At 56.3% G+C, this 26,157-nt stretch overlaps 7 protein-coding genes across 7 annotated transcripts; 4 read left to right on the plus strand and 3 right to left on the minus strand.

Annotated features, from left to right (window-relative positions):
• Positions 1-145: 145 nt before the first annotated feature.
• Positions 146-1,434, plus strand: BU26DRAFT_162544 (uncharacterized protein). Its single transcript, XM_033820164.1, has 3 exons — positions 146-590; positions 647-1,207; positions 1,260-1,434. Exons 1-3 carry the CDS (start codon positions 319-321, stop codon positions 1,342-1,344), a joined length of 918 nt encoding a protein of 305 aa, XP_033676983.1. The 5' UTR covers positions 146-318; the 3' UTR covers positions 1,345-1,434.
• Positions 1,435-2,180: 746 nt separating this feature from the next.
• BU26DRAFT_584846 (uncharacterized protein) lies at positions 2,181-3,544 on the plus strand. The gene has a single exon (XM_033834617.1). The coding sequence runs from the start codon at positions 2,263-2,265 to the stop codon at positions 3,499-3,501; it is 1,239 nt and encodes a 412-aa protein (XP_033676984.1). The 5' UTR covers positions 2,181-2,262; the 3' UTR covers positions 3,502-3,544.
• Positions 3,545-4,192: 648 nt separating this feature from the next.
• On the plus strand, positions 4,193-5,090 carry BU26DRAFT_392286 (Metallo-hydrolase/oxidoreductase; the record flags this gene model as incomplete). Its single annotated transcript, XM_033822710.1, has 2 exons — positions 4,193-4,724; positions 4,804-5,090. Coding segments are annotated over 2 exons (819 nt in total), but the record flags the coding sequence as incomplete, so codon positions are not given.
• A 1,916-nt stretch (positions 5,091-7,006) lies between these two features.
• Positions 7,007-8,291, minus strand: BU26DRAFT_162560 (uncharacterized protein). The gene has a single exon (XM_033820165.1). It carries the CDS (start codon positions 8,168-8,170, stop codon positions 7,190-7,192), a length of 981 nt encoding a protein of 326 aa, XP_033676986.1. The 5' UTR covers positions 8,171-8,291; the 3' UTR covers positions 7,007-7,189.
• Positions 8,292-9,015: 724 nt separating this feature from the next.
• On the plus strand, positions 9,016-10,112 carry BU26DRAFT_162616 (uncharacterized protein). Its single transcript, XM_033820166.1, has 2 exons — positions 9,016-9,518; positions 9,579-10,112. The coding sequence occupies exons 1-2, from the start codon at positions 9,452-9,454 to the stop codon at positions 10,022-10,024; spliced, it is 513 nt and encodes a 170-aa protein (XP_033676987.1). The 5' UTR covers positions 9,016-9,451; the 3' UTR covers positions 10,025-10,112.
• Positions 10,113-11,871: 1,759 nt separating this feature from the next.
• On the minus strand, positions 11,872-12,565 carry BU26DRAFT_409979 (Prefoldin, subunit 3; the record flags this gene model as incomplete). The annotated part of the gene is made up of 4 exons (XM_033822920.1): positions 11,872-12,066; positions 12,125-12,223; positions 12,273-12,384; positions 12,444-12,565. Coding segments are annotated over 4 exons (528 nt in total), but the record flags the coding sequence as incomplete, so codon positions are not given.
• A 4,017-nt stretch (positions 12,566-16,582) lies between these two features.
• BU26DRAFT_162696 (polyketide synthase-like protein) lies at positions 16,583-23,694 on the minus strand. The gene is made up of 3 exons (XM_033820167.1): positions 23,022-23,694; positions 16,777-22,975; positions 16,583-16,722 (listed from the first exon to the last, which is right to left on the minus strand). The coding sequence occupies exons 1-3, from the start codon at positions 23,297-23,299 to the stop codon at positions 16,678-16,680; spliced, it is 6,522 nt and encodes a 2,173-aa protein (XP_033676989.1). The 5' UTR covers positions 23,300-23,694; the 3' UTR covers positions 16,583-16,677.
• Between the last annotated feature and the right edge of the window lie 2,463 nt (positions 23,695-26,157).

Here is a 26,157-nt window from a genome sequence, read left to right on the forward strand (position 1 = left end):
TTCGCCGTCGACCAGGGAACCAAGCCCTTTTCACTCTCACTTCGCAACAAAATCCGACGCGCTCGAGCGAGCGTCCTTCTCACTCTCCACCGCCGTGCCGGGCGATTTCTTTTTCAACAATCCCGTCGCGATATTCTCTGGAAAATTTTCTAACAAGCTCATTTTAGGGGTCCCAAATGGCCGGACGTTAGGAACGCAACTCCTCTGAAGAACCTGTGACTACTCCTTCAGTCACTATTCTCAGCTTGGCCGCCATCAAAGAATTTTCCTCTACGCAAAACGCAGCTTTTGGTGTGTTTCCAACTTCAAAAGCTGACCATGGCTCGACGCACAGGATTCGACGAATCGACGGGCCAAGTGTATACGGAAACGACCGCTCCAGTCCACTCTATGGTCTCAACGGTGTTGAACCGCACTACAGGCAAGAAGGAAAATCCGTCGACGTATCGTCACCCTGGACCAGGCGCTTCATCTCTCTACGATTCTGCTCTTCGTTTATGTATCTGGAATGTGGAGCAGTTCACCCCGGAAGCTGTGGTATATGCGAGCTTGCCCTATGCTGAGAGGATCTACAAGTGCTTAAAAGAACGGTAAGTCGTCATTGGACTCGGTTCAGAACGTACGAATAGTCTGCTAAGCAACATAGGGGCGTCTTGACTCTCAAAGCCTGGGCCATGTTTCAGGCCGCCTTTCCACAATCAGAAGAGATTGATCACAGCTACCATACGAACGTCGTCGCTCCACGAGGTGCTGACCCAGATGAGTTAGAGCCGATTCAGAACCGATTGAAATTGCTGCCCTTTATGGTTTGGCAGTTCTCGAGTTTGACCTTCCTCAACCTCCGAAACCTCAGAATCACACCTACTGAGCTCGTGGATCTCCTGAAGTTCCCCAACCTGGCCGCGCTCGTGCTCGAACAAAATATTGATCACTCAACTGGCCCTAGCAGAGACGGCATTGGCATTGATGACCTGTTTATGAGGCGATGGGGAACGGCTATCGATGAAATGGGCGCATTTCCGAAGCTCAAGCTCTTACTCTTCCGACACTTTCCGATCTATCTGGACGATAGCTTCAAATGTTTCTCGAACTTCCCTTCTCTCATCCTCTGCAATGTGTGCTCCCAGTGGATCCACCGCGACGTGAAGGGAATGGAGGGCGGACAGCTGATAAGCAAGGGGCGATGGCGGTATCTGCCTACTACTGGGTAAGTGAAAACCTCCTCGTCAGGGCAAACGTTAACTAGTCTTAAAGAAAAGATGCACCCGCCGGCAACGAGAACCCCCAAAACATCTTGAGACAAAAAGACAAGACGATCCACACAAGGATGGCTATGCTATATGACCTGGCCAACTCATTCTTCCCGAAGTCTGAGGCTAGTGCTCCCGACGATCCCGTTATCTCCATTACTTATGGTGACGCGACCGATCGCTACCATCCGAACTGGCATTCAGCATGGTTCGTTCGCGTTCCTACGGCTTCGGATGAGCTGTTCGCCCTACCGGTAAAGCGACCAAGTGAAGTCACCGAGGAGCAGGTTGAGACGAAGAAGAGGAAAATGAGAGATGGGAAGCAGAAAGACATTGGATCTCTGTTGGACTCCTTTGTTTAGGCAATACATTGCCAAAGCTAGCGATTACTGCCAGGTTCGGGGCTCCATGAAAGCGGTATCCATGCTCGGCATCGGATGTTTGGTGTTCTGACCGCAAAGTTCTCGGCCGTAGCGCTGATCTTACACGGTTAGGTATAAGAACCTGGGGAATTCCTGAATGTGCTTTACAACCGGCGACAGCCATAGGTCCAGGCGCCCACAAGCCTAGACGACGATACAATATGTTACTTCAGACACAAAATATAATCGGCCTAGTCCAGACTCACTACTACACTTCACAGTTGATCCTTGAGGTATTCGATCGTCGCCACGGCCTAAGTACCTGATCCGGCAAGGTTGCATTGCTAGTGCATGTCAGACCCGCCTACTCCGCGCTGACCCCGTACGACAAAAGAGCGGAGTTCCACAAACAAGAGGCTCGTATAGGTACATCTTCAGCCGGGGCTGAGTCATTCATAGCGCGCCTGATCATGACTAGTGACTTATCCGGCAACGGCGGGATGGAGAAGTAGTTAACATGGGTTGCGGCGTAGTCAAGTTATAAAGCAGGTGTGATCCCATGCAACTTCTGTTCAGTTCGCAGCGTTCCATTTCCTCGTCTTGTTCATTATCGTTTAAATCCTAGTTTGACTTTGAATCCTCTGTACGCAATGGCTCCCGCACCGGTCACTTGGATCTTCGACAAAGCGGACTATTCAAAGCACCGCGTCGTCAAGCTTCCAGACGACCCTCTGCCCGCTCTCGGTCCATCGTCGCTCCGTCTGCAGACTAAACTCGTTGGTCTCACCACGAGTAACCAGACGTATGCTCGCCTTGGCCATATCCTTCCCTGGTGGGATGTTTACCCACCGCCGGAGAACGCCCCAGCGCCATACAACGATCGGGAAACCCACTGCCGCATTGCCGGTTGGGGCTATGCCGAGATCGTAGAGAGTACTGTCCCGGATATCCCCGTAGGAAACATGGTGTTTGGCTACTTAGCTATCAGCACTGTGCCGTTCGATCTCCGCGTCGAGCACACAGGGCTAAAAGATCAAATCGTTGCCCTGAACGAGCACAGACAGCATCTCTGGAAGATCTACAACAGATACCGCATCTACCCTCCGCTAGCAGAGTTCGAGAAGAACAAGCAGCTGGACTTCCTGGGCTGGGACTGCCTGATGGAAATCCTCTTCGGCACCTCCTACAACCTCAACCTCTACGGCTTCGCCTGGAAAGACGAATACCGCATCCACCCAGCCGGCGAGGGCGAATGGACCGCCGAAGACGCAAACCTCGACAACTCCACCGTGATCTTGCTCAACGCCAGCGGCAAGACAGGCATGTCCTTCGCCTACGCGCTGCGCAACAACAGACCCAAGGAGCACCAGCCGAAGACTGTCATGGGCGTCGGCTCCCCAGCCTCCAAAAGCATGCTCGAGAACAGCGGCTTCTACGAAAAAGTGGTGCTAAACTCGGAGGCGGGGTCTGCTGCGGACTTTGTCGAGAAGTCCGGCTCCCGCCGCACCATCGTCCTTGACTTCGGTTCGCGGACCGGCACTCCTGATGCTTGGAAGTCCGCCTTCGCCTCCTCCAGCACACGCTTTGATTTCTTCTCCGTCGGGGGCGAAGTCAAGGTCATGTCGCCGGAGGAGGCATTACAGGCGTTCATGAAGCGTGCCGGCAGCCTTGTTGTGAATGCGAATGTGCTGAGGGAGAAGGGTGTTGAGATTGCGGGAGAAAAATACTTTGAGATGTTCTATAAGGATTGGGATGAGTTTAAGCGGAGAGGCGGTGTTCCGGGGTGTAGGTTGGTATGGGGAAAGGGAGTTGAGGGCTGGGCGGAGGGATGGGAGGCGTTGTGTAAAGACAAGGGGAATGCGACGGATGGGTTGGTGTATAGGTTTTAGTTGGAGAGAGAGATAGTTAAGCGGTCCTTGATGCCGTTTCGAGCAGGTTAGAGTGGAGTAAGAGAGGACGCGAAAGAGCAAGGTCAGTCGTTTGGTAGTGGGAGACTTTGGCATCCATGTCAAATCCAGCGCCATTGGTTTGAATCAGCTACTTCTTTATTCCGCTCATTTTTGCCGTCGCGGTTGCTCCTGCATCAGGATCTCCGGCTTCGTTCCTTCTTTCCTACCGTCCCTGTGACAACTATTCGTCGAACGTCGCCATGCTTCCGTGTTTCCGCACTCCGCACTCCTCACAACGCATCGTCATTCGCATCTTCACTCGCTCTATCATTTAAATTCTTCCCAACCAGATCTTACAAGTCAATCGCTTCCCACGGGAAATGGCCCGGCAGTGCCTCCAGCTCAAAGAGCTAGACCAATTGAAAATCCTCACTATCATAGACGACGAGATCGAGCTGCCCTCGAGGGAAACGGACCAAGCGCAATACATTACCCCAGATGATGACTCGACGGACGATGGTGAAGAGACAAATCTTCTAAAGCGTGAAGAGGGCATGAGCTTGTTGATTGTAAGCTTCCGCATGGGTACCATACAGACGGTCAAAAATAATATGCGCAGCTCAAATTCGGACTGCCACACATGAGGAACCGTTATTGATGCGCACAGACTGGGATACGCCATAATCCGGCAGGAAACAAGCGGCCTCGAAGGCATACCCTTCTCTTCGACACCGGACCGTCTCACGCAGCCTGGATCCACAACGCATGTGCCCTCGGCGTTCGCTTGACGAAAATCGATCTAGTAGTCCTCAGCCATTGGTGCCGCAATCACGCTGGCGGGATAAAGCGCGTTTCAGAGCGCATAGCTCGCGGATACGGATGGCCCGCTCCGGTCGCTCTTCCGCCTGCCCTGATCATGGACGTGCCAGCTAGATGCCCAAGGCCACGGGGTAAGAGAACACCACCAGATACACCTGCGAGCTTTCAGCCCACACCGACCATCCCCGATTTCATCAACGGAGGTAGAGGCGCGAGGGCGGATAGACATGACGACGACCACCTGGTCATGAGCCAATGCTTCATGGTCTCAGGCGAGATTCCCCGAAACGTGGACTACGAGGGCAGGCCAGAGGATACCATGCAAGTAATACAGGAGGACGGTCGCTTTACGAAAAGACCAGACTGGATACAAGAGGAACGCTTTGTCGCATGCATCGTCAAGGGTACACTCTCTCTTGACCCTCCACTTTGTCCCTCGAGTTTTCCGGAAGCATTGGCGGAGACTGACATTGGATACCATAGGAAAGGGCCTAGTTGTTTTCGCGCCGTGCTCGCACGCTGGCATTGTCAACACGGTGGAGCACGCCATGACTGCTACTGGTCTCAGCAGCGTTTACGCCATTGCAGGCGGCTTCCATCTCCGCGATGCCAGCTATTTGATAGTCGACCAAACCATCAAGCGCCTCAAAGGATACGGTGTGGAAATTGTCATCGCAGGCCATTGTACAGGGAAACATGCCATCGACAGACTCCAGGACGAATTTGGAGATCGTCTCTGGCAGAGCTTTGTGGGAGCGGAATTCACAATCGGCGACAGCGAGAACGGTCTTCCCTCGAAAAACCATTCGAAACCCGCTCCGACCGCTAGGTTGTTCGAACCGTTACAGATAATGCGACCGATACCTTTGAGGCAACAGCGAGCGGCAGAGGCGCCAGATCAGGCCGCGATTCTAGAGTGGTTGAGTGGAGTGTTGCGAGAGGCGAGCCCGCCGGGACAACATGACAGTAGCAGTGTAACTCCAGAGGCAGCAGGTCCGACTGGACAGGAGCAAACGATTGTCGCCCCACAGCTATCTGCCGCAGCATTCGACCCATCTGCAAGTCGTAGCAGCTCGGTGACACAAATTCAATGCCCATACGAGCAGTCAAGAGACGAGTATTGGCGGAACGAACCCGCAAGGCCCAGGGGCCCGGTATACGGAGAGGCACAAGGAGAGGACAGTAGCATTGGACAGCAGCCAATCCAGCCTGCACCAGGCACTGGGACTCTAGAACCGGGGAGCGAAGCCAAACATAGCTCTTTCTCAACAACCGCAACGGGCCAGCAGCCAGTGATCCAACTAGCTCATCAGCTGGAGAGCCGACGAGCCCAAAAGGCTCTACAGTCGACGACGGACCAGACTCAACATTTGACCGTCCAACAGGTCCACGTTCAGCGGCCCGACTCGCAGAGAGCGAACTCCTGGAGCGCTGGACAACAGCCAGTCCCACCTGCTCCAGCGTCAGCAATTCAAGGACGGACAAGCCAAAACGCACATAGTAATCCGGCACCGGCAGCAATTAGCCAGCCCCCGCCAATCCAACAAGCCCAACAGCCGTCTATCCAGCAGGCCCATCAGCCAACGATCCAACAAGCCCCTCCCCCTCCCCCAGCCCACAGGCCCCCTCCCATCCCAGGAATCCCCGAGTCCCGGCACTACCATCCCTCGCTCTTGCGCGATATTCTCCCAACTCAGCAGCCCAATCCCGCCAATCCCGCGCCACAGCAGAACAAGAAAGTCTCAAGGACCGCGTCGTTGCGGAACAAATTCAAGTTCTGGAAGCGCTAGCACGAGTTCCGCCGTCATCGGCGTCGGAGGGACTGTTTGTCGCGACGGTGTTGTCAATCTGTTTGATACTGTACGGGAAAGTCTTTTGTAGTCCATGCATGCGTTGTTTCTTCCAGAAAGAAATGCACTCGTGCGATGCCCTGCCAGCTCTAGTCTTTGATGTCCGTGATGCCTTTTGAAGGACGCGCTTCGCTTTCCGACGAGTGATTGGGTTCATCCAAGGCACTACCAAAAGCCCACAACTTCTAAGCATCTTCGTGTATGCAAGGCGGCGGAATGGTATGATACTCGAGATTAAGTGAGGTTGAAACGCGCGGGTTGATATGTCGAAGAAGAACCACGCATATGTTATTGAGCTAGAGGTCCACGTAGCCGTGGACGGTGTTCCGTGCTAGAGCCCAAAGCGGCTTAGCTTCAGGAGTCTATTCCGAACTTCTCGAGGTCGCACGTCGTGAACGATGATCAGACGAACACCATACCACATCGCCACGGAAATTATGCACAGAAAATACCACACACATGCACACAATCCACAGGTATTCGAATTCTTTGAGACACGCGCTTGTCATCACACGGCAGAAGAGACGGAACGTGCGGCCATTATAAGAGGTGCATTATATTAGCTACTCATCAGTTCGGCCGACTTTTGTAACTGTTAACATGTCTCGAGAAAAGTCCTGCCCATAGAACAAAGGAAGATCGTTCACCGTTTCTCATTAGACCCCCGCGTAAGTATGCCTTTTATCCGGAGCGCAAGCAATGCTAGACGCGATAGCGTGGCAAGAATGACCCACAGACCTGATCCACCACCGCGACAGTGTGCCCGGGCACATAGGAGCGGACAGTATGCCGAAGTTATAACCATCAAGCGTCTTAAGCGAAATGGGCGAACGCGAAGGCGACGACAATCGCCGCAATCGAGCTCTTTCCGGCACGAACGATCTGCTGACCCTGGTTGATAGGCACAACGGAGTAGGTTGGGGTCGGTGAGATGACAGTGTTGTTGCCACCCGAGGGGATGGGGTATCTGCGATCAAGATGTCAGCTAAGAAACGCAGGAATGGAAGGAGAGGATCAACTTACCCAGAGCCAGACGGAACGCCGGAGACGCTCGTGCCAATGCTCGTCGGCATAGGCATCTCTTCAGAGCTAGTGGTACCGTTCGAGGTCGGGACCGTCGTCACGGATGTAAAGGGATGAGTGAGAACGCTCGTGATCACCGTGGTGCCCTCAGGACCGCTGGTAGGCACAGGGAGAGTAGACTGCCCAGACGACACTAATTCGCTCGTCGTGATGCCGGGCATAGAAGAGCCCGGAGAAGACGGTGAAGGATTGAAGGACGTGGGCACGGAATCCGTCCCAGTAGACCCCGAAGAGGAAGCGCTGGCGCCTGGCGAAGACGGGACAAGGTTTCCACTCGACGGCGAGGAACCGACAGAGGAGCCCGTAACCGACGGAGATGGGTTGAACGAGGTAGGAACCGAGTCCGTATTCGTAGCGTCGGGGGTTGAGGAGGGGACCTCATATCCACTTGATGAGACTGGGGCCGACGGCGAAGGGTTGAACGAGGTAGGAACCGAGTCCGTATTCGTAGCGTCGGGGGTTGAGGAGGGGACCTCATATCCGCTTGACGAGACCGGAACTGACGGCGAAGGATCGAAAGATGTCGGAACCGCATCAGTGTTAGTGGCGACGGGGCTTGAAGAGCTCGCGACAGGCGAAGAGGGAACCTCATATCCGCTTGACGAGGCCGGAACTGACGGCGAAGGATTGAAAGAGGTCGGAACCGCGTCAGTGTTAGTAGCGACAGAGCTTGAAGAGCTCGCGGCAGGAGAAGAGGGAACCTCATATCCACTTGACGAGGCCGGACCCGACGGCGAAGGGTCGAATGAAGTCGGGACAGAGTCCGTGTTAGTTGCCATCGGGGTGCTCGAAGAGTCAGCGCTTGAAGCCGGCGGAGGGATATCGTCGCTCGACGAAGGGGCGAAAGATGTCGGAACCCCATCGGAATTCGTCGATGTCTCAACCTCGCTGGAGATTGACGTCGTCGGGATGCCCATATCAGTGGTCGACGCCGACGCCGGTGGAATTGGCGTGCTGCCCGGGAGAGAGGCACTCGACGTGACCGAGCAGACCGTCGTGGTGATGGCAACAACAGCCGTCAAAGTGCTCGTGCCATCGGTCGGGCAGTTGGTGACGTCCGGACCGCACCCAATGACGGTGTAGTACGAGGTCGTGTAGATGGTCGTCGTGGTGACGGCCTCGACGGCCAGATCACGGGCGAGACCTGTTGCTCGTTCGTCACTCAAGGTTCGTTGCGTGGCTCAAGCAGGCGGCGGAGTGCAGCGCAGACATGCTCTGACCTTCCAGCGGGCGCACAAGGCGAGCCCGCTTTCGACAGACTGAAGTGAAGGAGTGTATAGGAGGAATTGGCTTACCATCTGGGGACGCAAGAGCAGAGACTGCAGACGCAGCACCGCCGATGAGGGCGGCAAGCTGGGGCACCTTCATGGCGAGCAGAGCTGGCGAGGGAGCGAGAGGCTAAAAGAGTGTGGGAGTGGGTAGAGAGAGCGAGAGAGCCAACGAGCTGGAGGCTGGTTGCTGCAAAGCGCGGGGAGAGAGAAACGAGTGTAGGTAGTTGGTGGGAGGAGAAGCGCTGAAGTAAGGCGATCGGGACCTTTATTTCGGAGGGCAGGAAGCGCCAAGGCCGCAATCGATCGTCACCGCGAGGGAAGGCAGCAAACGCGCCTCTTTCTCCAATTTCCGATAAGGGCCGGGTGCGGGGGCGCAATTTCCCACCTGGGCAACGACAGTAAACAAAGCTCGCGCGTCACGTGGGTCCTGCTTTCACACCTTGGCACACAGTGGCCGGATGGTCGCCAGCCTCAGCGTTCCCAACACCAGGCAAAGGGGCTCCGACGCTGCAGACGCGGATAACTGCAGCTCGGGGGCGCGGTATCAGGATTCTGGCGAGCCAATTGCGCACCTTCCCGCCGCAGTACCAACGTGACAGTGTGCTCTGTGTTGCGGTGAAGCGAGCTCGAGCCTGGCCAGGTTCCTTCCGCTTCAAAAACAGCTCCTCCCGCCCGTCCACTCCCTTTCTTCTCCTTCACTCCAGCGCGACCGCCACACAGTCAAACTCTGCAGCCGGCACCGCAGCAACGCCCGAAGAATCTGCGCAGCGACCCCGCAGCCTCTGGCCCTTTAAATTCGTCCGCTGCCTCGCCTCCGTCTTCCCTCCACGACACCTCTTCTGCAACCGCATCTCAGCGACCGCATATTCTCTCGCCATACATACTCAATCAACATCTCTTTCATCTCCAACTCTCTCCGTCGCCAAAATGGTTGCGTTCAAGCTCCTCACGGTCGCTGCTGCGCTTGTTAGCGCTGTCGTCGCCACCGATGACTGTACGTCCACCGCAGAATTTCAGACCCAGTTTACAAAGCTCAGCTAACTCGCGTCAACAGCCGTCTGCTTCTCTGCAGAGCCAATCACCGTGACCGTGACCGTCACCGACTGCGGCACTGGCCCTCCGGTCGCTCCCACTCCCCCAGCATCTTCTGGCTACGTTCCGCCGCCAATGGAGACCACCTCCTTCATCTCTGAGGGTCCGACTCCTAGCGGTCCTGCCCCGTCTGGTCCAGTTCCGCCGTCAGGTACCGGTCCAGGCGCTCCGCCGCCGGGCACGTCCGAAGGTACTCCCCCGACCTCTCCAGGCCCGTCGAGCGGCAGCGTCACTCCGTCCGCGTCTCACCCCGGCAGCACCCCGCCGCCGCCGTCCTCGGACCATCCTCAACCACCCCCGCCAAGCTCGGCTGCCTCGGAGAGCAGCAACTTCGCAGCCGCTCCGACCGCATACTTTGGTGTGGGTCAGATGGTTGCCGCTGGGATGGCGTTGGCTGCCCTGGTCTAATGCGCATCGTGTTGGTACCGTCACAAGACACATGCTGTCGCTACGATAATGGCCTTCACTGATTTGCCTCTCAAACCGTCATCTCTTCATGGCCACCGTTTCGTCTACGGTTGGTCCTAATACTTTCACGATGATACAATCTGGGGGATCTGCTGGCATTGAGAGGAGGGATTCATCATTGACTTGTAGCTTTAGCGTAGCTATAGCTCTTCTCGATCGATAATTGGCGAACGAGGTTACTCTCACATATACACATATACGTCTTACCTGTTGCTGCTGTGATGTGTGTTGCCGCTCTGATACATCCTTTTATGACCCCCTTATGCGCATTCTTACCGACATGAGCATCGGCATTGCCTGTGTATCGAGAGAGGTCCATCATCACCATCACCAGCCTCATTGTTTACGGTGCAAGCTCTCTTAGTGTCTTAAACTCCAGGCCTTGGAGCCGCTCTCGCTAGTCGTGGACAACTCTTCCAACCGCGCCACAGCACGTCGGACTCACCGTACCGTAACTAATGGCATCTAAACTACTGTCCGCGAAACGCTATCTTCCTTCCACAAGGTCAATGGCCGAGCTGTGCTCGTGTCCTGATTGAACGTCGATATTTACGAAAAGGAAACGCATGTGCAGTCCATGGATAGGAAAAGCATGGATGGGACAAATAGATACGTTGACGAGTGTCGATATTAGAATCGGATCAGCAAATTTGAGACTGGATTGGAATACCCCCGATTCTATATCTCACAGCGGTGCGACACCGGAGAGCAGATAAATCAATGCCCACGTATCACTCTCAGGCAGATGTCTAGTCCTCCCTAATCCGTCCGCCTTGCCCTTCCTCAGTTGCCGCGCCTGACCCCTGGGTTCACATTGACGGATGCCAAAGCTTCGATCGTACCTCCCGCGCTTCCCCCGCTGCTCGCTTCTAAAGCCGCTGGCGATACAAAGCTCCCGTCTGGGCGGCTGACAAGCGATTATCCCGATGTACGGATTTGGCGGGGAGGGAATGCTAAGTGTGTGCCTGCGTGTTGCGGCACGCTCGTGGCGTTGTGGGGTCTCTGTAGCGGAGGTTTCACAGGGAGGACGCGGTGTAGCTGCGGCTGCGGCTTTGTGGGGGAAGAGCGCTGGAGGTTCGGATGGGGATGATACTAGCCGGGGTGTGTTTATGGGCCGGGGCTCTGCTGTCGAACGGCAGTGAGGCTGAGGGGCCTTGCGTGGGGTGTATAAGTCAGGATAGGAGTATAGCGAGGGCGTTGGTGGGGACTTTGGAAGGGACAATGTGCTCACACGCGCTGACACCGAATGAAACAATTTCTCTCTAGGCGCCCTGGCCTGGACTTCGACGCTTCCTAATTGTTGGCTTTAGTGAAGTGAATAGTAGTGGAGACCGAGTAAGGAGGGGGAACCGAAGGACTTCAGGCCAGCTGCTGGGTACGAGGAGAAGCAAGGCCTAGACGAATAGGTTATTGATCGAGTTTAGGATGAGTATAGAAAGTACTTCGCTCGCGCGAGGAATGTTTCGATCTCTCTAAGAGGGAATGTGAACCATGTACTCTAGGCACCTACTGAAGATGGTCTTTAGACGTCTTTGGGCGGGAGAAAAGCTGGGTAATTTAAACATGATCGCACAAGCCAGACTATACTATTGCATACTTAGAATTGATTCTAGACCGAAAGTGGGACGTTAATCTCTCTTGTCTCGCGTGGCTATCCCATCAACGCTGTCCCTATATTCCAATGTGAGATGGCCCTTTGTAGATCCGTAGGTATTGCCAGCCCGTCACACTAGTACTCGTCATCCATTCGGCGACGCGCCCTTACTGCCCTCTATTGATCCGCCCACCTCCTCCCTCTCCTTCCTCCTCTGCGCCACATCCCAGTTGTACACTCGAGCGAAGGCGACTTCCAGTGTGGTTATCTGCTCGCGCAAGAACTCCATGTCCTCCTCGCACATGGCCAGGCTCTTCTTCGCGGTATCGAGCTTCGACTTGAGCAGTTCTTCGGCTTCGGGGATGGGATATGCGAGCATAACGTTTGCCTTGACGAATGTTAGCCTCGCTTGCACCATCACTGGAGAGTATTATAGTGTAGTGTACCCCTAGCCATAGGTATACCTCGTCCGACGGGGGTATCTCTGCTTTCGCGTACAACGTGTCGTTCAACTCGAAAGTGGTCTCCATGGCCTCCGAATCGGGCTGTGGGGATATCAGCGGCTTTCTCGCTGACGCCAGATGTCCTTCCCACCTTCCTGCTTTTCAGAAAGCGTACCGTCTCCAACGTCTTTTGTATATCTGGTATCTTGTCCTTGAGCCCCGCTGCGCGCCGTTGCGTGTTGACTTCCATGAACTGGTACTTCCTGGTCATAGCTGGTAAGAGGCTGCTACCTTCTGCTCGTGCTTGCGGACGGCGACGTACGATATCATTTCCTTGAAGCTGTTCATGGTGTTCTCCACCTCTGAGCGGTCGGTAACGTAGTCTTCGACCCGGTCGACGAAGGGGGCGAAGGGGATGCCGCGGGGGTTTGTGGGCGCATCTTTGCTGCTGAGGGCTGTTTAGGACGTTGATTTTCACGGACACAGGTGACGCACCTTCCTGGCTTCGCCGTGGTAGCCATCGCAAAGCTCTGGTGTTTGCGCACGAAGCCCCTCGAGCTCTCACGATGTTGACGAATTGTTTGCTCCGTTTGCACCTCGGGAAAGCGGCGCTTTCGCTCCGAGCGGGAGGGGTACTTGGCGTTGTCTTTCCGCTCCGCCCCGCTCCCTAGCAGTCACATCCCCGCCGTCGTCCGGAGCGGCCGTCGCAAATCTCGCTTACAGGAGAGGAAATGGATGACCTCATCCAAGCCCGACCCGTGTCTTTCGTGCCCCTGGCACCTTGTCCAACAGCAACCTTAAATCAACCTACTCCCGCCGTCCACCTAGCGTTCTGGTCTTCGCGTCACTACATCGGATGTGTCCTCCATCGCCTTACACCAGCATTCTCGTGGATGATGCCATGAAGGCCTTCGCACTCCTCATACGAAAACACGATGCAGCTCCGCGAGTCAACGCGCCCGGCTGACGGCACCAACACGACCCGCACCGGTGAATCAGCGGCGCCATGGCTGAGGCTATACGCGCTGTGATAACGACTCAACGTTCGTCGTTGTCTTACCCTACCCGCATACACGAAAGGCAAATGAAGCTCGACGGCGGGCTATGTTCCGCGTCCCCCTTCGAACGGGTCGTGCATCTTTTATTGAAGATCGGCGCTCTGCGTTTTCGATCTTCTTGCCGGTGTTGACTTCCGGGCGAATTGAATCAGCACTACTTCTCTTTCAGCCTGCGAACGCGTTCCCACGTCTTTCAATACCAGTCTTCAAAACTTACTCATCAGACTGATAAGAAATGGTCGAATGTGGTTAGCAGCGCAGGCATCTGCTGTGGCTTGACGGATCGGCAGAGACGCTTGTCTTCGAACCGCACCAGTCTCCTGCAGCTGCGCCGCGCCCTCGTCGGGACTCCACCTATTCTCCGAGCGCCATATACTCAGCGCGAACCCTCTTTGACTCGCCGACTAAAGACTATGCCAGCGCATCTGCATTACTGCATTATCCCATCTCAAACAGGACGCGTCCAAGCCCACCGCTGTACTTGTCGCATCTGACGAATATCCTCGTCAGCCTTCTAGTTCCTTTAACGCTATACAGCAGCCTGCGCGAGATGATACTACAACCGGCCGCCTCAGATGAGGCTCAGGACCCGGAAATAAGGCGAGACAATAACTCTGTCAGCACAGCACAATCTCACGCCATTTTACTGGGGCCTTTATACATTCTGCTCCACCGCCTCGCGCACCGGATTACCTAGAATATCCAATCTTCGTAGAAGAGTGTTTTACGCCTTGGCTATCTACAGGCATGCCCTGTTCTAGAATGGAACCGTTTGAACCAAGTTTCGGTTCTTGTCACGGCATTCGTTTGATAGTGCCTGTTTCAGTCTGCACCGTCGATAGCGATCAGCGTTTTGATCTCCCTTTGGACAGCCCGCTCATGATTGACCATATCAGACCCAGGTTTCGGGGTAGCGTTATCCCAGCCTCAGTTCTTGCCCAGGTGCTAGCAGGGGCTGTGGCGGGTATCGCATCTCAAGGCCCCCAAGTTCACACTGCAAGGCCCTTGTCGCAGGGTCCTATCTCTTTTCGATTTCGTGCGAGATCCATCGTTCGAGACGGCGTCAGCTTCAGCCTGCCTTCAGGCGCTCTATTCTGTTGCAGAGCCTCCATAGCACCCGCCAGGTGACGTAGCGCACTTCAGAATACGAGCAGCCACGAGCACCATGACGTAGACTTCGAACAACAACGCCGGCAGCGCGATTTTATCCTATCTCGAACACATGCCAAAGCGAAATACCATGTCGCACCAAGCATGATCGTCGACCCTGTGGCTACCTGGAGGGTCGCAGTGCTCGCGCGATGCCCACCACAGCCCTGTCATAACGCCGGTGAGAGCATCGCCCTGCTCTTCCAGGATGATGCTCCTTAATCTCCACAATCAGGATCCGATTCGAAAAGGCAGAAAAGCCATTTTCGCAACCGTCTCGCTCTCACAACCTTGTTTCTGGAAATAGATGTGCGCCACAGACAGCTCAACGGAGCTTTCCCGCAATATTGATTATCGCGCCCCAGGAGGACGGCGGCAGCGTGCAACCGCCTGGCTGGGCTGAATGCACCCCTCTGTTGATCCTCAATAGCGCCTGAGCTTGAAACTATTCTTGTCAAAGGCGGAGAAAGCAAAAAAAAAAGTTTATCTGATAATCTTTGTAAACCGTGACTATCACTGCCCAAAGCCGGCGTGACGTGGAGTGAAAATCCGGAGAAATTCCAAAAGCAAGGAAACAAGAAAAGGGAAGAAGATAGGCGGCTGCAAGCCTGGTTTTGGACTGGAATGCTGTACGACTACTGCAGGGCGGCCGGCGGGCAGCAGCAACACCATGTGACTTGTCCCTGGGCTCTGGGACCTGCTGGGTTCGCAGCGGTGATGATCCGGATCATCGCGAAGACGTTCCGAGCCGCTCCGATGCATCCCACCTCAACACCATGCACCATCGCCCACCGTGAGAATGCGTGACCACGTTCACATTACACAACACCATTCCTCCAGCGATCTTTTCCTCATCCTTCGCTCCAAGTCGCTTCAATGTTGCATTTGCACTCACCAACAAAAAAACAACCACCAGGCGCAGAGATAGGATAAACAGCAGGTACTCTACTCAACCCAGCTTCCCTCCCCAGCACGGAGCAGTCACACAGCTTCCGGCCCTGCTTCCAGAAGCCCGCCTCCCCTCCCCCTTCGCGACAACAATCAAGCAAGCAAGCACGCCACTCAACCTTGCAACTACAGCACGACGCACTACCGGATCCCCCCATCCCCTTCTGCTCCGACCACCAGTTCAGCCCGCACCCGGCCGCACACCCTCAATATACACCCCCAATATGCCCCTCGTGTTCGCGCACACGGCGGGAAAGGCACTGTACTGTAAGGCACCACACCCCGACCGCCGGCCTCGCTTTTACCCGGGAAGGAAAGTCCGCCCGCCGTCCGAAAAACCCGTCCGTACAGTACATACATACTGTATCTACCTACGTACCAGCCTTGTATATAGCCGTTAGAGTACTCGCATGCGCGCACGCACGCACGCGCCAAGACCTTGCGTGCAGCTGGGTAAAACCGCGCTCGGGATCCGAGGGGTCCAGGGTATGTTGCCTTGCGTTCCCTTGCCTTCCCATCTGCGAGCGAGCGAGCGACGATCAACCGTTGCAGCGAGCGGAGCGAAAATCAGGGTTCGTTCCGTTGCGCTTCGTATCGTGATCGCAACGGGCGCCGTTGAACACGCACGCACGCACGCACATACATACATACGTGTATGTATACAAGGGTACCTGCAGCGGGGGTGTGTATTCGGGCCCAGAGCAAGATTCTGCAGGCTTCCAGCGCATGCAGGGAGCCGGGGCCGGGGTGGTGCTGGTGGAAGCTGCGCGCATAGATATATAAAGATATATTAACGGGTGGGGGTGTTTGTGCGACTTCAACGCTTTTTTTCTCGTCGGCTGCTGGATTGGGGCGTGCATGGTTTGGCGAAGGGGGGAGGAAGTGCTGCGGGTGTAGAGTGCGTGGCTGACGCAACGCGGATTTTGCGGGATTTCCGGTGATAGGGAGGAGAGGCCGGTGGAGCCGGTGGGCGCGACGAAGAAGCTCGCGGGAGAGATGGAGAGGTCTCCGGTGTTGGGAGGGAGACTGGATGGATGGCCAGAGCGCGGTTCACGGGATGCAGAGGCAAGAGCGGTGGTTTTTGAAGATTTGAAGCTATCTGATTATTCTATGTACAAGTACAGGCCGATAGCAGACCAAGAAAATAAGAGATATGGAAGAAGTCATCATAACACCATCGCGGAACGAGCAGATCATGAACAGAAAACGTGAAACATACTGGGCGAGGCGAATCCAGGAAAGAGCAAATTCCTGAGCGCCATCTAGCCCACCGACCAACTCCAAGATCAGCCAATGCTATGCCACCCAAAAACCCAGACGCCAGCATTCCCAAGTTCAACCCTTGAACAAAGGAAATGTATGCCATCTATTAATAATAAGAAATATGCTCATAGTGAATGCTCATAGCTTCAATCCCTTCTGGATGAGCTTGCCAAGGGTAGCACCCTGAGAATCATGTCAGTGACGAGTGGGGTGAGGTTCGAGAGCAGGAAGACTTACGTGTTCACCCTTCATCATCGTGAAGTGGTTGCCGCCCATGACAGCGTACTCAAAGTTCCCCTTCGGCAGCAGCTGCGCCCAGCCATTGTCGTCGAAGACGGTGCGGTTGTTGAGCAACCACTTCATGGGAGCTGGGTCCTCACCCTCACCTGGCGGCGGGCGAGGATCATCCGGGTTGGGGCACACGCCGTCAGTGCACCAGATGGCAAGGACGGGTGGTGCAATTTTCGGATCCATGGGGATCGGGTCATAATCCTTCAGGTTCTGGATGGCGGCAGCGAAGTGGGGGAGGAGCCAAGAGGGAGTACCTCCGGGCTTACCAGTGCCGAGAAGACCGATCTGATCGAAAAAGATGTGAAGGCGGGCGGGAAGAGGGTCGAGAGAAACTGGGCAGGGTGCATCAATCAGCACAAGGCTCTCGACCTTCTCGCCAGCATTGACAAGTTGCTGGCAAACCTCATAGGCCATGACTCCGCCGGCAGACCAACCGCCAATGAGGTAGGGACCTTTGGGCTGGCGGCGCTTGATCTCGGCGAGGAAGAGAGCAGACACGCCCTCAACGCCACAAGTCCACTTCTCCGGAGATTTCATGAACGGGCAGTTCAGCCCGAACACTGCCATATCCGGAGAGATGTTGGGGATGGAGATGTAAGAAGTGGCACTGCCAGATCCATCAGGGACCAGGAAGAACTTCTTCGTGGCGACCTTGGCATTGCCTTGAAGAAGGACCGAGGTGGCAGGAGGCATGTTGGAGACGTCAACGACCTTAGCAAGCTTCTTGTTCACCTCAGCGAGTTGAGGTTGAGTGGGAGCAGGCTTGGACGCTGACTTGACAGTAGCCGTTGCAGCAACCTTGACAATCTCCTTGGGCTTGGGGCGCATGCCCAGCTCGTTCTCAATGTCTTCGATTGTGACATTGGTGGTGAGGAAGGTCGAAGGGAGGTCGATGCCGGTCTGCTCACGGAGCGCACCGAGGATGGTCAAGCTCATCAAAGAGTCCATGCCCATCTCAGAAAGGTCGAGGCCGTCGGTGATCTCGGAGACGTCGACACCCATCTCCTCGGCGACGATCTTGCGAGCAAGGCTGGCGTCACCGTCAACGACCTCGCGAGTCTCGGAGACTCTGATGTCCATGGATTCCTTTCCGGAGACACTTGGAGCTGAGCTGGCAGGCGTGCTAGCCACTGCAGCCTCGTAGGGAGTGCCCAAATCAGATTCCTCTGTGGTGTCGGACTCATCGTCATCCTCAACAAGAGGGGCACCACCATCGTATTGCGAGAAGAACTTCTTCATCTCGCCGACGGTCGGGTAGTCCGTGAACAGGGTCGAGCTAATCTCCAAGTCAAGGTCCTCACGGAACTTGGCTGAGATAGTAAGCGACATAAGCGAATCGACGCCAAGGTTCTCGAACGCAGCCTCATCGACAAGCTCGGCCATATCGACATCGGTCTCCTCGGCGATAATTTTCATGACGCGAGAAGTCATGGAGTTGCCAGAGGGCTTAGGAGCGCGAGGAGCGGCTTTGGCGGGCTTCGCAGGCTTTGCAGCAGGCTTCGAGGCGGCCTTGGCCGGGGCGCTCTGGATCTTCGCAGGTACCGGAGCGGGAGCCTTCGCAGGAGCAGCCCTGGTGGCAGGGGCAGGTGCAGCCTTAGCGGCACCGCCAGCGGGAGGAAGCATGATGTTGAGGGCCCTGCGGGGGATGTTCTGGAACTTCAGGCCCGTCACCATGCCGATGACCTCACCATCCTCCATGATGTACACATCACCGACGGAGACGTTGCCCGGAGCAGGCTGCATCCTCACATAAGAGCGGTACTTCTTCTCAGGAGAGAGCTGCTTCGAGATCTTGATGGAGCCCCAACCATGAGAAATGTAGACGGAGTTGTCGGAGTCAAGGTGCTCGGAAGCATTGACGATGAAGCCTGAGAGATGGGCCAAGCTATCGATCCAGTATGGAGAGCAGAAGAACTCGCCGTCGGCGGGCGTGGTCTGGAAGTGGACTTGGGCGGTGGCTTCGGTCTGCTTTCCATCCAAGACAACCTCTTCCATGCCGCGATAGTTGTCGGCATAGGTGACCAGAGCCTTGAACAGCTTGTAGGCCATTCCGCGAAGGACTTTGTGGGCGGCACCGGTCTGGAGCTTCTGGTTGAGGAGATCAATCTGGGTCTGCACCATGAACTGGGTGCGGGCCCACTCCTCTTTCCAGGTATCCACATCCTCATACTTGACAGTGCCGAATGCGTGCTCAGCAAGCACCTTAGAGCCATCGGCGGGGACAGTGCGGAACTTGACGTCGACTCTGCTCGTCTCAAGGTCGGCTGTAGCCTCGATCTGCAGATGTTGACCACCAGGAGGAGGAGGATACTGCGGGATCAACGTCTTCGGAACCTCGACGGAGCAGACGTTAAGACCGGGAGTGGGAAGGTTCGGGCGGAGCTGCTTCCAGAGATAATCCGCAATGGTCATTGCCTGATCGGCGTACAACGAGGACGGGCAGAGCGGAGTCCCGTTGACCTGATGGCCGCTGATGGTGGCCCTCAGCTTAGGATCGGACAGATCGGATTGGACTACCACGGTACCAGTATTGGCATGCAGTTCCTCGCGAACAATGCGGTGGCAGGAAGTGGTAGAGAGCTTGGACTTGACCTCCACAGGAGCCTCGATGGCCTTTGCCTCGACCACACGGGGAGCTTCACCCTTGGTGAGAGTCCAGTTGTTGTGATAGTCGAGCCAGTACTTCTTGTCGTCGAAAGAGTACGTGGGGAGCTCAAGAAGCTGGTGGGCATCGTTGAAATGCTTGTGCCACTCGTTGAAATCGAAGGCAACACCAGCAAGGTACAAGGTCGAGATACTTGTTGTGAGCGTCTTCCACGGGTCCTCATTGCGGCGGAGTGATCCAGCCGTGCAAGGCGTGCCACCAAGAGAAGACTTGACCATACCGCTGCAGACAGGGTGAGCACCAATCTCGACCCAAGCAGTCTTGTCATCAAAGGCCTTGTCTTCCTTGCCAGTGCTGAGGGCAGCCCAGAAGTTGACGGTCTCGCGGGCGTGGCGGGCAAGATAGTCAGGGCCAATGATGCCTGCCTCTCGGATAACCTCGCCAGTCAAGGGCGATAGGACAGGAACCTCGGGCTTGCTGAAGACAACAGGTGCAGCAACCGCCTTGAACTTCTCAAGGATGGGCTCAACCTGGGCGGAGTGGAAGGCGAACGGCACATTTAGCTTTGTAGCCTTGAAGCCCTTAGCGGCGAGAAGCTCGCTAGTAGACTCTACCACACCAACTGTGCCGCAGAGGACGGTCTCCTCAGGTCCGTTCATGCAGGCGATCTCAGTCATCTTGTCTCCAAGAGCCTGGCGGATGGCGTCAACGCTCCCCTTCACAGCAAGCATGCCGTGGGTATGGGCAGTGCATTCCTGCTCAAGGAGCTGAGCACGACGCCCAACAAGCAGGACCATGTCGCTGGCGGATAAAACGCCCGCGACATGAAGGGCCGCATACTCGCCCAAGCTGTGGCCGATCACAGCGGTAGGCTTGATGCCCCAAGAGGCCCATATGCGAGCAAGCGCGACCTGGATACAGGCCATACCAAGCTGCACCACGACCGGAGTGAGGGTAGCGACGTCAGTACCATCCAACAAAGGGATGAAGGACGGGAGCTTGTGTAGACGACCAAGGTTGTCGAGCTGCTCGATGTCGGCCCTGAAGCTGTCCAGCTCCTCATACAGTTTCTTGCCGAGGGCGGTGTATTGAGAGCCCTGGCCGGTGAAGGTGAAGGCTGTCTTGGTCGGGACCATGGCAATGGGGCTGTAGGTGTCCTTGAGCTGTGCTTGCAAAGCGCTCTTGACCTTCGAGATGTCGTCAACGCAGACAGAGACACGGTAGTTGTGCTGGATGCGACGGGCCGTGGTGGTGTAGGATAAGCTAGGCAGAGTAGTCTCAGGGTGGTCATCGAGGTACTTGATAAGGTTGTTGATGTTTCGCTTCAGGGATGCAATGGACCTGGCGGTGACTGTCACCATCTGCATTCCCCTCGGGTCGACACCTTCTGGGGCTTTGGGCAAGGGGCCGTCTTCGATGAGAATGGCGGTGTTACCCCCAGCAGCTGAGAAGTTGTTCAGGAAGAGCTTGCGTTTCTCGGCTCCCTTACGAGGGAAGGCCACCTGCTTCGTCTCAATGTGGACGTTGCGCTGGAGGAGATCCTTAGGGAAAGTCTTGTTCATGACACCCTTAATACCAACGTTGGCGGGAATGGCGTCCCTCTTCAACATCATCAAGACCTTGGCGAGAGAATTGATACCAGAGGCGGCCTCGCCGTGGCCAATATTGGCCTTGATAGCACCGAGATGGAGCTTTTGCTCGGGGCGGCGCTGGCGGTGGCGGGGCGCGAAGGTGTTGGTGACCGAGGTCATCTCGATACCGTCACCGGCCTGAGTACCAGTGCCGTGCATCTCGACGTAGTTGATCTCATGAGCATCGACGCCAGCGTTGGCAAGCACCTTCTTGTAGAGGAACTCCTGGGCGCCGGCGTGAGGGTGCGTAATCGACACGGCTTCGGCACTGTGATTGGTCGCGGCGCCAAGAATGCAGCCAAGGATGTTGTCCTTGTCAGCAACAGCATCTTCGTATCGCTTGAGAATGACACTGCCGCAACCATCACCACGGCAGTAGCCGTCGGCGTCGTTGTCGTACGTCTTGCAGCTACCAGTCTTGGACAGGAACTGGCCCTTGCTAAGACCTGCGAAAATGTCGGGGTTGGTAAGAACGTTCAAACCGCCGGCACAGGCGGTGTCGCAGTCGCCGGCCCACAAGGAGGTACAAGCTAGCTGAATAGCCGCAAGAGAGGATGAGCAGGCTGTATCGATGCTGTATGAGGGTCCGGAGAACTTGAAGTAGTAGTTGATGCGGCCTGGCGCAAAGGCTCGCACACCACCCGTGATGAAGTAGGTGTCAACGTTCTCGGCGGCGTTGATCTCACGCCAGTCGTCCGAAGTCTGTCCGTAGAAGGTGCCAATGCGGTTCAGCTTGGTAGAGGGCGTGCGGTTTGGCACATATCCGGACATCTCCAACGCCTCATAGGCAGTGACTAACGCCAATCGGCCCATGGGGTCGGTCTGAGCAGCCTCGCGGGGAGACATGTTGAAGAATCGAGGATCGAATAGGCCGGGCTCGTCGATGAAACAGCCATATGGCGTATGACTCTTGTTCTTTCCCTTGCCGGAGGGATCGCAATGAGCCTGCGCGTCGAATCGATCCGAAGGAACTTCGCGATGGACATCTAAGCCCTTCGAGAGCAACTCCCAGAGCTCTTCGTGGTTGGCAGCGCCAGGGAAACGACCAGCCATACCGACGATGGCGATCTTGTCGTTTTGCGTGCGACCTCGCGATTCCTCCGACGCAACAGTCCATGAAGTGTGATCGCGGACGGATATGGAGGACTGACCGCCAGCCTTAAGAGCAGAAGCCAAGCTGTTGGCCACATTGGTGACACCGATTGCAGACACTGAACACTCAGCGTGGCTGACTGCGGTGATCTGCGACACTGCCTCCTCCAAGAGGTTGTCCCATCGGACGGGCTCGAGAAGAATCTCGCTAAGAGCACTCTTGAGTAAGTCCAGAGTGTTGGTGGCGGTGTGGCACTTGCCGGTGGATGCGGAGTGGATCAAGGCTTGCGGGCGAGAATTCTTGTAAAGCTCGAAGCTCTCAACAGCCAAGATGCGGTCAATGTCCGCTTGGCTGTAGATGTGAGGTGCATGGTACGGCGCGTAGACGGGGATAGGGACGCGGGTGTTGTTCTTGAATGCATCGATTTCCTCGAAAAGCCGCTTTGTTGTTGATGGGGGACCGCTGACGGTAATGGCCATCACGCTAACCGCGCTAACGTAAGCCTGCGCCGACGCGGATATTCTCCGCTCGTCGTGGAACTCTGCAAAGGCGCTCTTCGCAGCGTTCTCGGAAACGCCGGTGACGATGGTGGACCAGCTCTCCTTTGCATGCGCGGCGTGTTCAAGGGCATCCCTAGCGGCTCCGACGCAAGTTCCGGTGCGGAATGCGAGGCGGACGGCTTCGACGGCGAGGGGGAGGAGCTCGGGCAGAGTCTTCGCGGACGCAACAACAGAGCCCGCGATCAATCCAGTGCACAGGCCCAGCACTCTGGTGTTTGCTGGGTTTGGCGACTGCGTCGGGTTCTCACCATAATACCTACTGAATTAGCCCAACCCAGAATCATCAAGGTTCTATAACTTACCCTATGTAGTGCGCCAGCTGTGCTATTGTGACTATGCAGCTCTCCATTTGAGGGACTTTCACGCCCTTTGCGTAATACAACTCCACCAGATCGCGGACGGTAAGGAAGTCCGGAATCTGTTCTCGCTGCGGCCGCGGCAGCTTCTGTACCTCTTCGCGGAGGACAACACTGATGTGTTCCAGGAAGGTCGTGAGCGGAGCATTGTTTTTCCAAACGCATGCCTTCCGCAGCAGCGGATACTGGTCGGCGGTCTGGTCTCCGAAGATGAGAGTATTCATGATGGCGGTCGTAGACAACGGGTATATTAAAGACGAAGAAGAAGAGGAAGATAAGGGGCGGTGGAGGGATACCGGCCGATGCCTAAGAAGGAGATGATCCGCGGTAGGAGAAGAAGGCTTCAGAAGCCCGTGACCCTTTTGGTGTGTTTAGAAACGAGGGGTGTGAGCGAGGGTCGTTGGTGATATGTTTCTTGGTAGATGTAGGAAGACCTCTGTGGAAGTATCTTGGAAGCGGGAGGAAGGGCGCTTGATATGTGGAAGAAGAGGCCCAAGAGATTGGATGTGGGTAGGAACTGGAGTGAGACTTGGGGGATTGGCGAGGTCTCTATATTTGTAGGCGATCGAATTGCCCTGATAGGTATGAGAAATCAGGACTGCGGCCTGGGCTGAGATCGCGCGATGACAGGCGCTGCGTACCGGATCTGTGAGAGCACAGATACGGGGCTCATGCACTGCCGAACGATGTACAGCAGCAGCATATTGACGTGAGGACGAGAGTGGAGCAGTGGCCAATCTTTTCCTGATTGGTGCCGCCATGGTTCCGAGGGTTGATGGCGTGCAGAGACCCGGACTGACTCCGACTAAGCACCCATGGCTATTGTTAGATGGCGCAGGCTAGTCAGGCTACCCAGCCGCTGAGGTAGGACGCCAATGCGTCAAGGGTGATAACAGAGATGAGACGTGTGAAAATCGTGGTAGTCAGGGCGCTGTCTCGAAATTCGGGTTGACTATTCGGATCCCCATAAGCCGGGGTGGGCGTGGAGTCCGTGTCGTGCTGTCAATTATGTCAGCTAACAGCAGTTTCCAAACGCAATATGGACTAGTTTAATGCAAATCAGGCACAAATTCGGGATGGCGAAGTAGTTGAGCCGTGAGCATGAGCACTCGAGTGGAATATGCTCGGGCATCGGGCAGACATTGCGTTGTCGACAATGCACTAGAAGGACGAGGAGGTTCCCAGTGCTGAGGTCGAACATGATGTTACACGCTCCCGATGCGCAGAATCGAACGAGTGCTTGACGTTTCATTTGCAAATGCTCTACGTGCCGGGTGGTCGTGTTCGTCACTCGATGCCGGCCATGGTGTTTCTGAGCCGAGACGCTGGATGCTCCCGAGGCGGGACCACTCAGGCTCCATGTGTTTAGACGGACGCCTTGGGGTCGTTTTGAAGAAGGTGGCACAGCGTGGAACGTGTGTAGGCGAAGCTCCTTGGAGACCCGCTCGATGACCACGGCTGGGAGGAGCTGCTCGCTTGGAGCGTGGACAAAGGAGTCACGGCCGATCGCCCAGAGCGTTAGCCTTCCGGGATGTCTCAAACCCGCGAGCAGGGCTACATGCACTTTGGATGGATCCGCCCGGGCTCAGGCACGATGGCAATAGTTGGCCGGAAGCGGATGGGTCGGATACGAGAGCGGTTAAGGCGACGGGCGCGGCTTGCTATCTGGGGCGGCTGTAGCTCCCGTTTGACCATTGCGCGAGGCTAGCCAGGGAAAAGGAGCAGCGATGACGAAATGGGAGCCAGACACGCTGGCCGACGACGTTTTGGTGGCCGCGCTGAATCGAGCAGGGCGCGCGAGGTTTCAGTGATGAAGGGCGGGAGCTGGGAATGAGGTCGACGATCGCTCGCCTGCCAATACCGGGCTATTCGGGCGATCCTGATTAGCCTCCGTGACCTCGCACTTCCCCACACGGGTACACGACCAAGTCCGAGCGCGGTGAGCGCCGTGGGAGGCGTATAAAAGTGCCTGAGGGCTGGAAGCGCTGCAGGAGAGCGGTCCGCCTGGACGTCTTCGCAGGCCCTGACGGATGGAGAGCCGCGGCTGGCCATCTATCAGAAATTGATGAGGGTGCGTCTGCCCCCTGGCGTCCAGGTCCGCTGGGACGGCGTCGAGCGCAGCAAGCAATTGACGCTGCCTTCCGCTCGAGCGAGGCGGGTGCGTGGGCGTCAGCATCGCACGTCCACGGCCGCCATGAACAAGGGCGGTGCGGCTGAGGAGGCTCGCGGCGGGTGCAGGGCGCCGTGCAGAGGTCAGCGGAGCGGAAACGGGCGCCCACGGCGGAGGCAAGGCGGAGGCGGCGGAACGGTCTGGCCGCCGTCCAGCGCGCGCGATGGGCTCTGCTTGGCGTCGTCCTCGCCGTGACGTCGTCTGTCGTCGTCGACGCGGTGGTGGTGATGGGCCGCGAGCTCGACAGCGCCTGTGATGGATGAGCGCAGCCGTGTCGCTCCTTCCGCGCGACCAGGGGGCTGAGTGCCGCCAAGGCCGGAACCCCACCGGAAAAACCGACTCGCGACCTCATCGAAAACAATCGCGACAGACTTCACCTCATGCTCACCCACCTCCACCCCAAGGCCCCCATCCGCTCATCCGCAGCACCAGGCGCACCCGAGGAGCCCAGAACGTTGTCAGAGGCCAAGCGGCTGTGCTGCGGGACGGTTTTCCTTCCTGAGCCGTTTGGCGGCTGACTTACCAGTATAGCACCAGGGCAGTGCCCCAGAAGAGCAATTCCCCCTTGTGTGTATCTCCAAACGCGTCTCCAATCGGAACCGTTACACGTGTCAGTGCTGCCGGACCCTGATAGCGTTCACTCGCCCTTCGTATCAGCCCGCTGCCCAAGATCCGCAAATGGACCGAGCATTCCAGCCGACCCAGGACGAAGGCAACGGATGCGCCGGTCTAGATGCAACGCACCTCGCATCTTCACCTCCAGGGTGGCTGACATGGCGCTCGTACAGCACAGCTGTGTCTTAGCGGCGACGTGGGTGCCTATTTGGGACACTCATGAAGTACCTCGAGCGCGAATTACTCCGTTATCACATTCTCTCGCAAAATTGACCTCATGCGTCCCACTACTGCATG

Source organism: Trematosphaeria pertusa, assembly GCF_010094035.1.
Source record: "Trematosphaeria pertusa strain CBS 122368 unplaced genomic scaffold BU26scaffold_21, whole genome shotgun sequence".
In the NCBI taxonomy this organism is placed as follows: Eukaryota; Fungi; Ascomycota; class Dothideomycetes; order Pleosporales; family Trematosphaeriaceae; genus Trematosphaeria; species Trematosphaeria pertusa.

Coding starts and splice junctions, on each gene's coding strand:
- BU26DRAFT_162544 (XM_033820164.1), top strand. CDS start 319: ATGGCTCGACGCACAGGATTCGACGAATCGACGGGCCAAGTGTATACG. Junction 591..646: donor TACAAGTGCTTAAAAGAACG/GTAAGTCGTCAT, acceptor TAAGCAACATAG/GGGCGTCTTGACTCTCAAAG. Junction 1,208..1,259: donor CGGTATCTGCCTACTACTGG/GTAAGTGAAAAC, acceptor CTTAAAGAAAAG/ATGCACCCGCCGGCAACGAG.
- BU26DRAFT_584846 (XM_033834617.1), top strand. CDS start 2,263: ATGGCTCCCGCACCGGTCACTTGGATCTTCGACAAAGCGGACTATTCA.
- BU26DRAFT_162560 (XM_033820165.1), bottom strand. CDS start 8,170: ATGGGCATCCCGACGACGTCAATCTCCAGCGAGGTTGAGACATCGACG.
- BU26DRAFT_162616 (XM_033820166.1), top strand. CDS start 9,452: ATGGTTGCGTTCAAGCTCCTCACGGTCGCTGCTGCGCTTGTTAGCGCT. Junction 9,519..9,578: donor TGTCGTCGCCACCGATGACT/GTACGTCCACCG, acceptor TCGCGTCAACAG/CCGTCTGCTTCTCTGCAGAG.
- BU26DRAFT_162696 (XM_033820167.1), bottom strand. CDS start 23,299: ATGAATACTCTCATCTTCGGAGACCAGACCGCCGACCAGTATCCGCTG. Junction 22,976..23,021: donor CAGCTGGCGCACTACATAGG/GTAAGTTATAGA, acceptor CTAATTCAGTAG/GTATTATGGTGAGAACCCGA. Junction 16,723..16,776: donor CGATGATGAAGGGTGAACAC/GTAAGTCTTCCT, acceptor CATGATTCTCAG/GGTGCTACCCTTGGCAAGCT.